Genomic DNA, 15056 nt, shown 5'->3' with positions numbered 1-15056 from the left:
GTAAGAATAAAAACAGATGCATGTATTGCGCTTCATAACTATAGTATTTAAGTCTTTGGCATTTATAATGATCCGCCTTTTTAAAAAGTAATACATTTGTACTTTGACGTGTCACCCTTAAACAGGCTCGATAACAAATCAGGATAAGCACAAAACATGCAAATTTGAGGCACTTACTTCAAGTCACGATGAAAAGCTCACCAACACTGTTTTTTAGTCGCAAGTTGACTCAACATCTGCTTTAAAATATTATGTACTCACTGTCAGTACACACTAAACCCTCGTGTTTTTCCAATTGCATTCACATCTCTCAAAAACAAAAAAACCTTTTATCATGTAAACAGGCCAATAGCCTGTCACAAAACAGGTACTGCAACATTCACAATACCACCAAGGTAACCAGTTTAACCAGTTTGCAGTAATCTGTAAATTGCCCTTCCCGTAATTTATATATGGAAATTATGGCAGAGAGAGGCATGTTTGATCAGTGAGGTCTCCTCACTGCCCGCCTCGAATGCCCCCTGTTGATCAAACTACAGCAGCTACAATATAACACCACATCTGTCAAGAGAAAACAAACGACACACAAAGAATAAACTTTTTAAAAGCATTTGACGACAGGAAAGCTGCACTAGATCTGATATCAAAACTCATAATTGAATGAACACCAGAAGCCACAGATCAACTCACGAGTTATTTTATTACACTACATGTGAAAACAAAGAAATATGTATAAAAAAATAAAGAAGATGAAGCTAAAACCATCATCCAATAACAACACTATCCTTCAAGTCCTTGGAGAGTCCTGCGCTCGCTGACTCATGACTGTTTGTTGGCACAACAGAGAATGTGTCAAATGGATATATGCAAGACCGGTACTTGATGGCACGCTCCTAATGCACAGAGTTTATGCGGAAAGGCATAAGAATATGGTGGGATACAGTAACATTACTGTATGAGGACAATCACAAGACCAGCCTACACTGAGAAAACTGTTAGGTTAAGGCTCATGTCCTCTATCAGAGTGGAAATGATAAAGTAACTTATCAGTTGGCAGTTGTTGGGAATATAGACGACGTCTCAAGTAAACAAAATCAGCACCTTAGATGAGCAAGTGAACTAGATCCCCTTCTCCTCGTCTTGACTTCCTGTTGTTGCGTGTGCATGTGAAACTGAGGAGGCTGACCCAAATGTCCCATGGGTGAGGTTTTCAGGAGTTTCCCAGCATGGCCATCCCACAGTCAGCTCCCGAGTCGGGGCAGGCCTCCAGCCGAGCCAGCCTGCTCTGCTCCAAGGCGATGGCCTCCGCCGAATGCTTGCATTTCTCTGATCCACACTGACAGGTGAAATACTTGCTCTTTATGTCCCAAAACCGGTCTCCGTAGTCGAACCTGAAGACGGACAGAAGATGAGACACAAAGTACAACACACCTGTAAACAAAGTGCATCTCAGTAACTACAATAATTCATTCAAGCAGTGAATTGTCCATATATCTCAGATTATTGACATCTCAGGCCTTCATGACTTCATCTCATCAATCATTGTAAATATATATATTTTTTATTCAGAGGCCATAATTACCAAATAGAAAATGTAAGAAAGACTTTAATCTTTTAGTTTATATGTTATGAGAGAAAACTTAACATGATACCATAATGTGCTGCCCCTGTGTCAGATGAAGAACAACTTCCCTCTCGTCTGTCCGTTCAGTTAATGTTTTGTTTTTTTAATTAAGTAGTTTGTGTCCCTTTTCAAACAAAACAATTTAAGAATTACCATTCGCCAAGAAATCTTAATGCTGGAAATTGTGATTGTGTGTCTTTTTGAGCTGTTTAATGCTTTTTGTTTCAGTTTTTTTATTAAATGTTCTAATAAAAGGAATGTAACCGTGGTAATTCAGTGGGAACGTTTTGAAGACTAAAGGTTTAAAGCCTGTGATGGTCTCACCCCAGCTCCTGCCCACTGAGGATGTCTCTGGAGCTGAAGAAAGCGATGCGGGGGAATCGGAGGTCCTGATGCAGCATGAACACGCGTACTGGGATGAGGTTCGGGTCACACAGGTGGTTGATGAAGCGGCTGATGTTGCCATAGTAACGGGCGTCGATGCAGTACACCTCTCCGTCCTACACAGGAAGTGAAAGAGACGGATTCAGATGAACTGGGCACAGCAGAGAGAGGCGACAGCTGAAAACCACTGCTTCGGTTCATGATCAAACTCTTCACCAGCCCAGCCGTTCTGGCGCCAGGGCGAGTGTGTCTGTTTTATCATCACATCTATTTCACCTTGTTGTCCAAGTCAAACAGGTAGGAGTCGTCTTCTCTGACGTCTGCCTCTGCATCAGAGATCAGCTCGCCAACATATCTGTGTAAAGGAGGAAAGGAAGACGTCAAACCGTTCACATGAGCGCAGCTTAATACTGGACAGGTTTTTTGGGTTGTTGTTTTTTTTCTTACTCGCAGATGAAGCTTCCCTGAGGGATGTCCTGCAGAGCTCGGACTCCCCAGCCCATCTTGTCTGTCCTGTAGAGCTGCAGACGAACTCTGCCGGGGAGTGAGGGGAAATCATGACAAGTCAAAAACATTTCACCGTCTCCCTCTCGCGTTCTCTTTTCTTTTCTCTCTCTAGCCTCTTCTCTGCCACTCAGAATGTTTAGCTGCACAATTAAGACACACCACAGAGCAAAAAATCAATGAACAATTAAAGACGATGCAGGGAGGTAGAATTAATAGAACTTAGTATGACAGAACAAAAACGGAGAAACGTAGAATAATAAAAGTAATAAATTACAAGTTAAAATGTTTGATTGCAGCAAGAAAAAAACTATAATAACAGATTTCACTTGAGACGAGGGAAAGTGATTATGTGATGAGTACAATGATGTTAGAATCGTAGTGCTTGTACTATTTGTATTGCTATTTGATCCCATTGGGCTCATGCAGCTGCTGTTGGTAGAAAACCACACGTCATGTGACACACGTACTTGATGCCTGCCTGGACGACCCGGTTCTTGCACGATCGATAACAAGAACACGCCATGTTGCACTCAAATATTAGTGGAGGCTCAATTTTGTTGAATTCTTGAAGCAGCCGCTGATCCTGACAACAAAAAAAACCAATATGAGAATAACATCATCTCTTTGGTGAACATTTAATTCTGGTCTTTGGCTTCACTGTTCCCTTAAAAGGAACAGTGGAAAAGAGAGAACCTGTTTTCAATTAGTTTGATATGGCTGGTTGTACAGGAGACATATTATTGCTATAAGTGTCTGACCACCCTTTACAGGCAGAGAAAGGCAGGACATTTGTGTAAATAACAAAACACTTCTGCTTTAAATGTTGCATAAATTGACATGAACGGATGCGTTCTGCTCCTTTCGCCTTTAGAAAAGCACCTCTTACTGAAGGTTACTGCGAATATCACCTGATGCATGTTTTAAATTTGTAATCTAATAAAATACGACCCATAAAAAAAATGACAACGGACATATAAGGCTGGGGTACCTTTAGCATTTTTTTTTTCTTTCTTCAATGTGCAAAATGCTGTATACTCGACCATGAGAGATGAATAGAATCTCGGATGTCTCAACAACATATTTGACCACTTGCAGGAAATCCTGTGAGGAATATAACCCATTTATGTGAATTATGAATCATAAAATAAATAGGATTTCGGTCCGTTTTTAATGTCTCCTACAGATTTTATGATTCAAAAATAAAACTTAATGGGAATATCTTTTAAATTTTGTGACATTAAATCTTCTGTGGTGAAAATGGACCCCTTTAGAAAATCCCTAGACTTGAAACGTTAATACTTTCAAGTCTAGTAATGACAATGAATAAAGTAATGACTCTAACCAGCAAATGATCTGTATCTGTCTTTTTCCCCCAGCAGGTTTATCTGAGTAACATTGATGGCGTGGCTTTTGAGAAGCTCGTTACCTTGTCATACCAGCAGCGGATGCTGAGCTGTCCACACAGACAGTTACTGGATGAACAGTCGTCCGTGCAGCTGCAGTGCTGAAGACAAGAAGAAGAGAAGAAAAAGCTCCAGCTGCTCTTTCTTTCCTCAAAAAAATCTTTTCTTTGCATGAAAAGTGAAGCCACAATGACATTACCTGTAAGTGTGTGATATTTCGATCTATGTTCATCGCTGAAGTTTCACAGTTCTCTGAAACGTATTTGTAGTCTGAAGGACAGCCCTCGTCGTCCACGGCGTTCACACAGGGAATTGGCACGTTCTCGTAACCCTGAGCGATGTCACTAAGAACAACAGAGTTGCATCAGGGAGAAGATCAAACAACAGAAATGTAAAAAGTGAAGTAAACGTGTTCATACATGATTAATTAGTTTAATTGTATTTCAGCATATCGTGCTGGACAACTCGCTTGTGCCTGATATGGAAAACAGCTGTTTAGTTTTCAGACCATCAGAGCAATTTTATTCACCTTCATCTGATCACGATGGTACTTAGACAAGTTTTATCTAATATTTATAACGTCCTAAGATACTAAACCCACCTGCAGATGATTCTCTCTGTCCGGAGCATGCGATTGGTTATTCCCCGGCGCAGCTTCCTGTTGATCTGAAGTGACACCCACACTGGAGTGTCGGCCCGGGCCAGGGAGAGCGGTGTGTCTCCCTCCCTGTTCATGACGTCTATATCTGCCCCTCTGGACAAAAACAACCTGCAGACAGGAGACAGGGAGGCAAAACACATGTTGAAACTAATCGGATCCGTCATTGTTGAAGTGAACTGTTACCCATGTAGTTTCGGGAAGGGCGGGGGGGGGGGGGGGGGGGGGGGGGGGGGGGGGCAAGAACTATTGTGATTGAAAGGCAACCTGTGACACAGGAAGTACCAGCTGAGGCACAGTAAGAACACTTCATGTACACAGAAGTGATAAAAACTTTTTTCCAGGCTTTTCCCTCCATGTATATTTAAGTGTTTTGTGTTTATTCAGATGGCTGGTAGATCAGCTCCTTGTCTTTACTTTAGTTTGTGTGTGTGTGTGTGTGTGTGTGTGGGGGGGGGGGGGGGGGGGGTTGGGCAGGTTAAGGGCAGATGCCCTCCTCCATCACTGATTCAGTATCCTTGGTTGATGTTTTTGACTATTTTTATTTGAGATGCTGCTTCTAACTTTTCTTTACACGACTTCAACGTGGCTGTTGTTTGTGATATCGACTTACGTGACGCACTCCAGGTAGCCCTCTCTGGCGGCGATGTGCAGCGGCGTGTCTCCGTGTACGTTCACTGAGGCGAGGGAGCAGCCGGCGTTCAGCACCAGCTCGGCGATATCCACGTTACCGGCGTACGCCGCCCAGTGGAGACACACATTCAGCTCCTGAGGAGGAGAAAGAAATGATGTTCAAAAACCTGTGAGCGTGTTGTTGCTTTGCATCAACGATCACGTACGAACAATAAATTCTACAAACAAATTAAGTTAACGTCAGTTGTGACACTGAAAATAGCTGATAGAATACAATTAACTGTGAACAAACTATACGAACTGTTGAGTTATGATGGATAAATTAAAGTTAGAAACTTAAATTGATTTAAAATGCGGATTTGAAAATCTCTTTATTCTATTATGATTTTGAATTATGTGTCTGAATATTTAATCCAAAGTGATTTTTCTCATTTAATTTTGTCATCAGTGCTTTCTCTCCCATTAAGGTTAAAACTATTTCTGTTCTCTTTTCCTTCTTTAGTTGCCATTCCACACCTGGCCTCTTTACTGTAATTCTTCTTTAATTCGGCTGAGTGGTGCAACTTCCTCAAATCCTTTAGAAATACCATATTTCGGTTTGTTCTCTTACTTCCTCTAGCATTAGTAAGTTGTTTCTTGTAATTGTATTTAATGTTTTGTTTTGCACACTGTTCAGATGTTTCAGTTCCTAGGTAATGAACACCACAAGTAGAGAAACAACTTGCCTCTTCTCTGGTGGTTGAACTTTGACTCAGGTGAAGAACTCAAATACTGTACATGTTCATCTCACTCAGGATTATTGTTGAAAAAGTTCATTGTTTTGATAGTTATTTCTACTCACATAAGCGTTTACTTTATGAAATCAAAGCAAATGTATCTGGACATTGATGTCTGGGTTAAATTATGAAAACTGGTTTCATCCCGTGTCTCTTCACTGACCTTATCGTTGATGGTGACGTCGGCGCCGCGGTTCAGCAGCGATTTGATCACGTCCAGATGTTTGTGCTCCGCGGCCCAGATGATCGGCGTCCAGCCGCCGCTGTCCTGTAACGCGGCGAAAGAAAGACTTCAAACTGACGTTCGAGAACAACAACATCCTCCGACAGACAGATATGATGAACTTTAAACCAGCTGATGATTTGCACTCTTGGGAAATATTTCACACCAGCATGCAGAACAGATTCACTCTAATGTGTCTCTAGTCTCACTCTTATCGCAGGCTTCGTTTCTTTGCTTCGTCATGCTTCATGCAAACTGCATCAGAACGGATTTGGGTCCAATTTTTTATCGTAAAAAAAAATAATCCTGACAATTGGTTTCTGATTGGAGACGCGAGCGCAGCGCTTGTAAGAACAATACGATTTTTATTAAATTTTTTTCCTAAAGTGCTGCAATACAGTCTTGTATTCATTAAACCGCAGAGTCCACAACTCATACCTGCGCAAACTCTTTTTAAAACAATCTGGATACAGGCGCATTCTCCGTCCGGTGGAGAAGAGTGGATGGAGTGACAAACCCACGGCTGTAAACTAAATCTTCACTTTGGTAACACTGAGCGGCGAGAGACAGCAGCTCCAAACAACCAGATGCTGCGACGGAGCGTCTTCCACCAGCCACTTCAACGACAATGTCCAGCCTGTGTCCACATGGTGGTTCGTTTTTCCTTTCCGTGTTGCTAATGGCTGCTGCCGCTGGGCTTTGGGGAAGAACGTGGAAACTCTACATAGACCTGGCGAACCACTGCGGCGCCGCGCTGATCCTCCTCAGAGCTCAGAGTTGTGGCTCTGCAGGCCTGTCAGAGCTGCTTCCAGCCAGAAACCAAGGCTGTGTGGACACGGGCTTTTATACATAAAGTGCATGAATTTTTCTATAAAGTCTAAAATAAATAAATAAATAAAATAGGCAGAGAATGAGGGAAGAACGAGGCCTAAAAGACATTTCATTAAAAAAAACATAACTCGGTATTAAAGTGGATATTGTTTGGAGTTGCGATCTTCTTTACGAAGCCAAGTCACCTTTCTTCCCCCCCTCACACTGCCCGACACGAAAGCACCACATGATTCAGGTGAATAACTGTTAAGATGAGCAGACCGGCCTGACGGCGGAGCTTCCTCGGAGCGCTTCTCTCAGATGATGTGGAAGCGAGGGCCGGGCGTGGCTACGATGTCGCTGTACGGCTCCTCCTGGACCAGCTCCACCGCCTGCTGCTTCTTCAGCACCAGGAAGCTGTAAAACTTGGCCGCCGCCTGCTTTCGGTTGTTGTTCCTGCAGAGATCCAGCAGGCTGACCGACTGGGCGCCTGTTTTGGCCATCACCCTCTGTTGGGGGGGAGACAGGCAGTCAGGACGGGGAGATCTGATTGGTCGTGGTGGGTTTTGATCTGAAAACTTGTGTTGGACTCATCAAAGATGGCGGAGACATTGGTTCTTCTACTGGTGAAAGTAGTTAGTGTTTCACTGCACGTCTCACTATTACATAAGACGTTAGAAAACATCCATTTCTCCAACAACCACAAACATCCGCCACTAAACAACGTGAAACAGTAAATTCAATAAATACAACTGAACTTTTGTAAGTTCAGAAACTGTAAACTTCACTTCAGTACCTGGAGGCCATGAAGCATCTGCTGGGTTCTTTTGTTCCACCTCCTCTCCTCCTGGTCCTGATCTCCTCCCTGCACCTCCTCCTCCTGACACACATACACACACACACACACACATGCACACGCATACGCATACACACACACACACACACACACACACACACACACACACACACACACACACACACACACACACACACACACACACACACACACACACACACGCGCGCACACACACACACCAGTGTTTCTATGAATGTGCACATATAGAAAACATAGACATACATGTGTAGATTTCTATATGTGCAATGACATTTAAAAATGTTTTGCCTTTAATGTCTCAAATCACCTGTATGGCAATTTGAATTGCATTTAGTCTCTTTATAAAAACATAAATAAATATTTACTTTGCTCTGTTATGTTTGCTCTGTTGTATTTTTGTTGTTATAATAATTTCATTTGTGCCCACATGTCCGAAATAAACTTTTAAATTCAATAAAAAAAAAAATTCTAAACTAATTTTATATAGAGAGAGAGAGAGAGAGAGAGAGAGAGAGAGAGAGAGAGAGAGAGATGTATAGATGATGGATGTATCTGTGTCAATGAGTCATGGAGAAGCAGTGTGTGGATCTCCGTCTCACCTCGTCGTCAGAGTCGTCGTCGTTCTTCTTCTTGTCCTTGTCCACCAGCAGGTCCAAATCAATCAGCTGGCTGATGTTGGTGGTGCTTTCCTCCGGAGGCAGATCCACGCTGGCTGTCTCCAGCTGCTGGGACGCAGCAGATACCTCAGACTCCTGCTGCTGCAGCTGGTCCAAGGCTCCCATCTGGAGGGCGGGAGGTCAGAGGTCACAGCAGTACAGTTCAGTGGCTACAGCCAATCAGAAAGGTGGATAAATGAAAATCATGAAAGCATTACAACATGATTCTGGTGTCGGTCAGTGGCAGGAGGGCTGTACTCACGGGCAGAGCCGGCTCCGTGTCCTGCGCTTTGCGTTTTAAGCTCCTCTGGGAGGAAGGAGGCGGCATGGCGGCCTCGTCCAGCGTCGTCCTGCTCCCCTCCACAGCCGACGTCTGCAGAACGCTGGCCTCCTCCATGATGGTCTGGTCTGGAAGACAATCCTCACACGATTCCTGTCATCGTGTACTCGCTTTGTTTCTGAACTCTTCAAAAGGGTTTATTGGGGAATCTGAACCGGGTTTGGTGTTCGAATGCAGAAAAACTGTTAATTAATTAATTAATGAAGCTTAACACCAAGTGGGTTGTTTTCACTGTGAATTAGAACAATTTGTCATCTCATCATGCATGCTGCCTGTTTTTCACTATTCTTCTCTCTTGCATTTGTACGTTTGCATCTTATCAGCCCTGCAAAGGTCAGTCAATCAACACAGGAGGAATAAAACTTCACCTTAAAGCCATTTCACTAAAGTAAACTCACACTTTGTGTGACGTGAATCTACACACACAGATCCATTCTCTCACCCATGATGTCTTTCTGTTGCTGTCCGGCGGTTTCCTCTCTGGGCACCTCCGGGTTCTCCAGATCCTTCAGGAACTCATCCAGACTGTCGGCCTCTCCGCCCTTCCTCCTCTTCCTCAGCTCGTCGGGTACCAGCGGCGTGAGGCATCTTGTAAACATCTGCACACGAGAAGAAATGAGGGCGTGACGAGAGCACGAGTGGCCGCGTGGAACTGCGTCCGTTGAAAACTCACCTTCAGCAGCCGGGCGTTCCACAGGGGCTGAGCCGGGAGGGAGAAGAGCTTCTCCACGCCCCCGGTCTCCTTCCACATCATCAGCTTCTTGGTGGGAGGAGCCAGATCCAACGTGGTGACGATGTCCGAGTAGTCGGAGAGCTGCGCCCGGATGGTTTTACTATCCAGCTCCTTCACGCTGTCCACAATCAGCTTCCTCTTACGCTTCGCCTTGGTTTCCTTCACTGCAACGAGCACGAAACATCAGGAACCAGTCAGAGGATAATAATTATAATTATTATTCTTATTATTAATCTTCAGGAAAATATAAATGTTTGGTCCAAAACAGTAAATGTTGAGCTTCAGATGTCATGACGGTTTTGATCATTGTATTCTGGTTTGATGTTTTATGTTTGGCCAAACTTTCATTCCTTTCTAAACTAAGTTTTCCCTCTTGTATATTTGTTCTATTTCAGATTTATTTCTTTTTCTAATGATGAAAGTTTCTTCGCTCCAAAGCCAGTCAGAAGATCGTCCTCCTGAAGTTGAGACCGATGTTCAGACTAAAGTTAGAAGACGCTGCGTTGAGCGGGATGAGAAAACGAGCCGTTGGGAAACAGGAAAAGCAGCTGCCTGTGATGTCGATGGGCTCCAGAGCGAAGGTTTCCTCCTCGTTGTGAACCAGGTTGGTTTGTTCTGCCTGGTCGGCCATGGTGGGCAGAGGCTCTGTCGGACCGGAATCCGGGCTGTCCGGGGCTCCGGCTAACGCCACACAGTGAGGAAAACATTAATGTTTAACATTAATAACAGCTCGGTCAGTCTTCTGCATTATAGACAACAATGAGTCTGCGCCACACTGTGGAGCCCGGCTGAGTGCGGCTGACCTGAGAGGGCATCGAAGTCGTCCTCGTCGTCTCCGTGGTCCTGAGGCATCATGACGCTCTGTGTGATGGCAGGAGGGTCGTCGAAGATGCTGCCTCCATCCTCGTTACTCAGCAGCTTGTCCACTGCACATTACATGAGTAGGATTGACGTGTCGTGTTTCATTTCTCGGGTTCTAAAAACAAAAACGTTTGACGGTGTGCGACACCGCCAGATCTTACCCAGCATTCCTCCCTCGTGGCTCTCCATGGGGTTGTCTCCGAAGTCGTCCTTGTACTGGTCGTCGTACTCCAGATGGTTGGACTTGTCGGCCATCGGGTTAGCTCCGCCCTCCGCCTCCAGCAGCAGGTTGGAGGCTGACGCTCCCATGATCTCCACCTCGAAGGCGCTCTCCTCTCGCATCATCTCCCGGTCGTCCATTCCAAAGTCAGCTGCGCCAGACAACATAATGAAATATACTGTGACATGGCAAAGCTGAGGCTAATGAGTAAAATGGTTATTCAAACTGTTTCAAATGACCCCAAAAATATATAGAATAATATGGTCAAATAAAGAGAAGTGAAGACGCTCACCAAAGTCATTGTCCTGCAGCAGGTTGAGGTTTCCCACCTCCTCTCTCATGGTGATCTCCTCCACTCTGCTCTGGTTCAAGTTGAACTGCTGAGCCACGTCAATGTCGCTGCACAAAAGACACAGAAGCACCGTCAGGAATTCTGAATTTACCAGCAGCCTGAAAGCCCATTTGTTGCCTTTCCGTGGGATCGGTGCGGCGACCTTTCAGGGATTCTTAAAATTAGAATGGGTTAAACGTGCAGTCAGAGGACAAGCGTGGATGACATTATGAATATGAAAATAGTGTGTGTATCAACCATGGCCTGAAGTGTTCCTGGAGTTGAAATATTCTTTCTACCTCAACCACGTGGGCTATGACTCCTCTCCTTGCTAAAAAAAACAATATCTAAAGCAGCAAGTCGTAGTGGCTTTATATTTTGCCGACTGGAAATAAACAAACAAAAAAGAAGTATTTTCCTGCTGGAATTTCCCCGTCAGGAATAAACAGGACTCACTCCAAGTCTGGCAGCGGTTGGTCAAAGTCGTGGAACTCCTCCGGTAGGGTGATGGCATTGTACGCCGCCTCTCTGTTCTCCTCTGGAAGATCCACCACACCTAAAACGTCACACAGACAGAGCATGAGCCTCTCCACCGACTCTTCCCAACCGCTTCAGGGAATCCAATGACTGATTTAGTGTTTCCAACCTGGTCGAAACGCCATCTTGATCTTGATGAAGGCCTCGTTACAATCTGCCAGCAGGTACTTGGCCTTTCTGTGGTAGATCCTCACCACCCCCAGCAGGAGATGACCCGACGTCCTTAAAGCCATTTTCACCTGAATCAAATGAAATCACAAGGCGATGATTCAATACAAAGCCATCCTCTTGAACCGTTGGCATCCCATGTACAGTTCAACAAACACAACAAGCTGTTTTAAAGCCGTTAGGAGCGAGCAGTGAAAGGAAATGACCTTTGGTGAGATGATGCTCTCCACGCTGCTCTCCAGATTGCACTCAAACACGTGTGCCTTGGTCAGCTTCTTGTCCCAGTGGGCCGCCAGCCAGATTTTGGCCAGCGGCCCTCGTTTGCTAAGGACAAAGTGGGCATAAAACATCGTCTCGGCGCCTCCTCACCACCAGGGAAAGGGGGAAGGGGGGAGGCGTCGGGCCTGGAGGGGAAAAACAAAACAAAACAGGACAAAGACAAAAACACAGAATTGAAATCAGGACTCAGATGTAGTAAAACAGAGCGTAACAGATCCGCTCATTGTCGTGTGGGAGCTTTCATGATGCAGATGTTTGTCTAGTTAATACCAGCAGGAGGCAAATTGATTGAGAATTCTCTAAACCATGGCTCGGTATGGCAACAGTCCAAGTTCTTCTCCTCTTCTTTTGTGTTTAACGACAGGAAGCATCCATAAAGTTGCATTACCGCCATCTGCTGGTTCTGTCTGTCTACATCGTTTCCCACTGCTCTCTTTGTCCCTGATGATTTTTTTCCTCTCTCTCTTATCAGCAGCTTTTCCCTCCCTGATGACTGACACCTTTGGCTGAGATGCCTTGTTGATGCTCGAAGTTACAGGTGAATGGATGAACTGGTTGGACGAGTCACAAAGAAGATCAATATTGATCTATAGCTGAAAAATGACGACAGTTCCGAAGGCAGATGAGGTCAAATCCTGGACTAATAAAGTTTATCTAATATTTGGAGCCAGTGAGTGAATGTTACTCTGACCGAGACACACACACACACACACACACACACGCACACACACACGGGGGTCGAACCCGCGACCTTCCAATTGAAACATGACCACTATATCACCTGCGCAGAGAGAACATGCAAACTGCAGATTTTATAGCAATTTTCATGCTAAATGTTATTCCTGCACTCAATGACTTGTTTTATTTATATAAATGTTAACGCACATCCTGTTTTCTTTGTTACTCCTGGTGTCTGCTTATTTACATTAGGTGTGAAGGTGAGGTGTTAATCGGAGCATTTATGTATCAGGTGCACATTTATTCTACATATATATATATATATCCATAAAAAGAAAAAAGAAGATGTCGTTGCAGGACTTTAAAATGCAATGCACGCGCCTATGTTATCTTCTCTAAACAGAAAGGAGTCGTTTGCCATGGCAACAGGGCGAGCTCGTTCCCTTTAGCGCGGTTTTTCATGACGCTCGCGCCGCAGTGAGCTTCATGACGCTCCGGGCAGACAGGTGACAGTGGCTAACGATTAGCCGCTGTCAATCCCTCTAAAGCCCGCGTGTCTCTGCATCCCTGATGTACCGAGCACCACCTTCACATAGACCGGGAAAGACTCACCGCCGAGCCGCGTTCTGTGCTCCTCTGCCGGTGTCGCTGCTGCTGCTGCTGCTGCTCGATGTTTTCCTCCTCCTCCTCCTCCTCCCTCCCTTTTTCACTAAAACAAACAAGATGGCGTCCCCTGTCTCCCTCCTCCAAAGATGCTCCACTGTCACCACATCCTAAACTCTACCTCCACATCCTCATCCTCAGCCCATCACACTCTGCCTCAAACGATTTAAAGTGCCCAAAACAACTTGGGAAAAAAAGAGAAAACTGTTCAAATGGCTAAGACAACTAGTAAAGATATAAAGCAAATATATACACAAAATAGTTAGAAAAGGCTTAAAGAAACAGCAGCTGGAATGTCAAAAACAACCAAGGTCAAAGCCCCAAAAAATGTCAAAATCAGGAACACCAGTAGAAAAGTTAAAAAGAGACTTAAACGTGTCAACACAATTTAAAAACATATTAAAATAGCTATTTAAAACCGTAAGCGCCATTTCTAACAATGACTCCATCCCCTGGCCAGACAGTTCCAGTTCCTGGCATCTGGACGGAGATTTAAAGCCCCGAAACTTAAGACGAGCCGCTGCAGGAGCAGCTGCTGCCATTTCCCTTCTAAATCAGTACTGAAAGCACTTTACTCTTGGGTCTTATGTAATGAAGTTCAACCTGATTTTTTATCTATGTATTGTACCTTCTTTATCATATTTTCAACAAGTCTTCATAGTGGTATTGTAGCAGTTCCTTCCATTTATTTATTCACTCTTTAACCTGTCAGTGAGCCTGTGAGCACCCAGCTATGTTTGTATCACAACTGTTATTTTACTGTCCTGCCTTTTAAAATATCTGCATGTACTGTCAGACTCCCTCTCCTGCTGCACAAAAATCTACCTACGGGTATCAATAGTCACCTTTGAACTTCTAAATGCAATGTTATCAATGCATCGATCCAGTTTTATAAGTCAAAACTATAGTCTACTAACAACTTTAAGAGCTTCTCATTGTAAAGTTTAGACATTAAAATCTGTCTGCAGACCGATTTTAATGGATTGAAAGTGGCAAAGGTGGCTTTTACTGATCAAGTTTGCAGATCTCTGGTCTAGCTAATACCCAAAACCTAAAAGGAAATCTAAAAGCAGGTAAAAACTTTGGTTTAGAGCAGGCATGGGACTACATCAGATATTGAGACTGCAGTTAAGGGACGAGTTAAGTTCAATACTTCACCTCAAACATGAGATCTTACAGGAGGTCCACAGACGGGATTCAGACACAGACACCGTTTCAAGAAGGTTTTTGAAAATACAGTTCAGTCAGAAAACATGAATTTATTTTGCCTCTGCTGTCCAGTAACACCAGTAGAAAATTCAGCAGGAGTAAACAATTAACCAAGAACCACTGTCCTTTACAATTTATCAGTATAATCAACAACATTGAGGTTATAGGAGCCAAATGAGGGGTTGTGTTCCCTCAGAAGCCGGTACAGGACCGGCTCCTACAATAAAGGTCATAAAAATATTTACAAACAACCTTTTTTACAAACAATATCTAAAAATAGCTGTAAGAACGTCTTTGTTCCAGTTAAATAAATCAGTTGCTACAGGGCATCTAAAAACAAACAACATAAATCTTGTGGCGTGTGAAGCTCGCGTCCACTTCTGAACATTTAACAGTCATAAGAACAACTTTCCAAAACAAAAACTGAACTTCATAAAAGTTCCCAATAGCTGGAAGGAGTCCTGTGATGTGAACAGGAAGTAATACGACTTTATATACAAACACGTTCGAACAATTCCAAACTGCAAC

The 15056-nt window shown here is 44.0% G+C and overlaps 2 protein-coding genes across 2 annotated transcripts; both read right to left on the bottom strand.

The window, feature by feature from the left end:
* Positions 1-682: 682 nt before the first annotated feature.
* Positions 683-6380, bottom strand: LOC308122915 (histone-lysine N-methyltransferase EHMT2-like; the record flags this gene model as incomplete). The annotated part of the gene is made up of 11 exons (XM_080485083.1): positions 683-1391; positions 1949-2124; positions 2285-2363; positions 2456-2542; positions 2983-3098; positions 3942-4019; positions 4118-4262; positions 4520-4687; positions 5190-5344; positions 6149-6253; positions 6375-6380. The coding sequence occupies 11 exons, from the start codon at positions 6378-6380 to the stop codon at positions 1211-1213; spliced, it is 1296 nt and encodes a 431-aa protein (XP_080341209.1). The 3' UTR covers positions 683-1210.
* A 955-nt stretch (positions 6381-7335) lies between these two features.
* Positions 7336-12049, bottom strand: LOC308122681 (double-strand-break repair protein rad21 homolog A-like; the record flags this gene model as incomplete). Its single annotated transcript, XM_080484677.1, has 13 exons — positions 7336-7527; positions 7815-7898; positions 8453-8635; positions 8772-8917; positions 9292-9448; positions 9523-9746; positions 10135-10263; positions 10386-10508; positions 10605-10814; positions 10956-11062; positions 11451-11550; positions 11641-11770; positions 11906-12049. The coding sequence occupies 13 exons, from the start codon at positions 12047-12049 to the stop codon at positions 7336-7338; spliced, it is 1929 nt and encodes a 642-aa protein (XP_080340803.1).
* Positions 12050-15056: the final 3007 nt, after the last annotated feature.

Source organism: Lipophrys pholis (assembly GCF_963383615.2).
Source record: "Lipophrys pholis genome assembly, chromosome: 17".
In the NCBI taxonomy this organism is placed as follows: domain Eukaryota; kingdom Metazoa; phylum Chordata; class Actinopteri; order Blenniiformes; family Blenniidae; genus Lipophrys; species Lipophrys pholis.
This window is presented reverse-complemented; position numbering and strand designations above follow the sequence as displayed.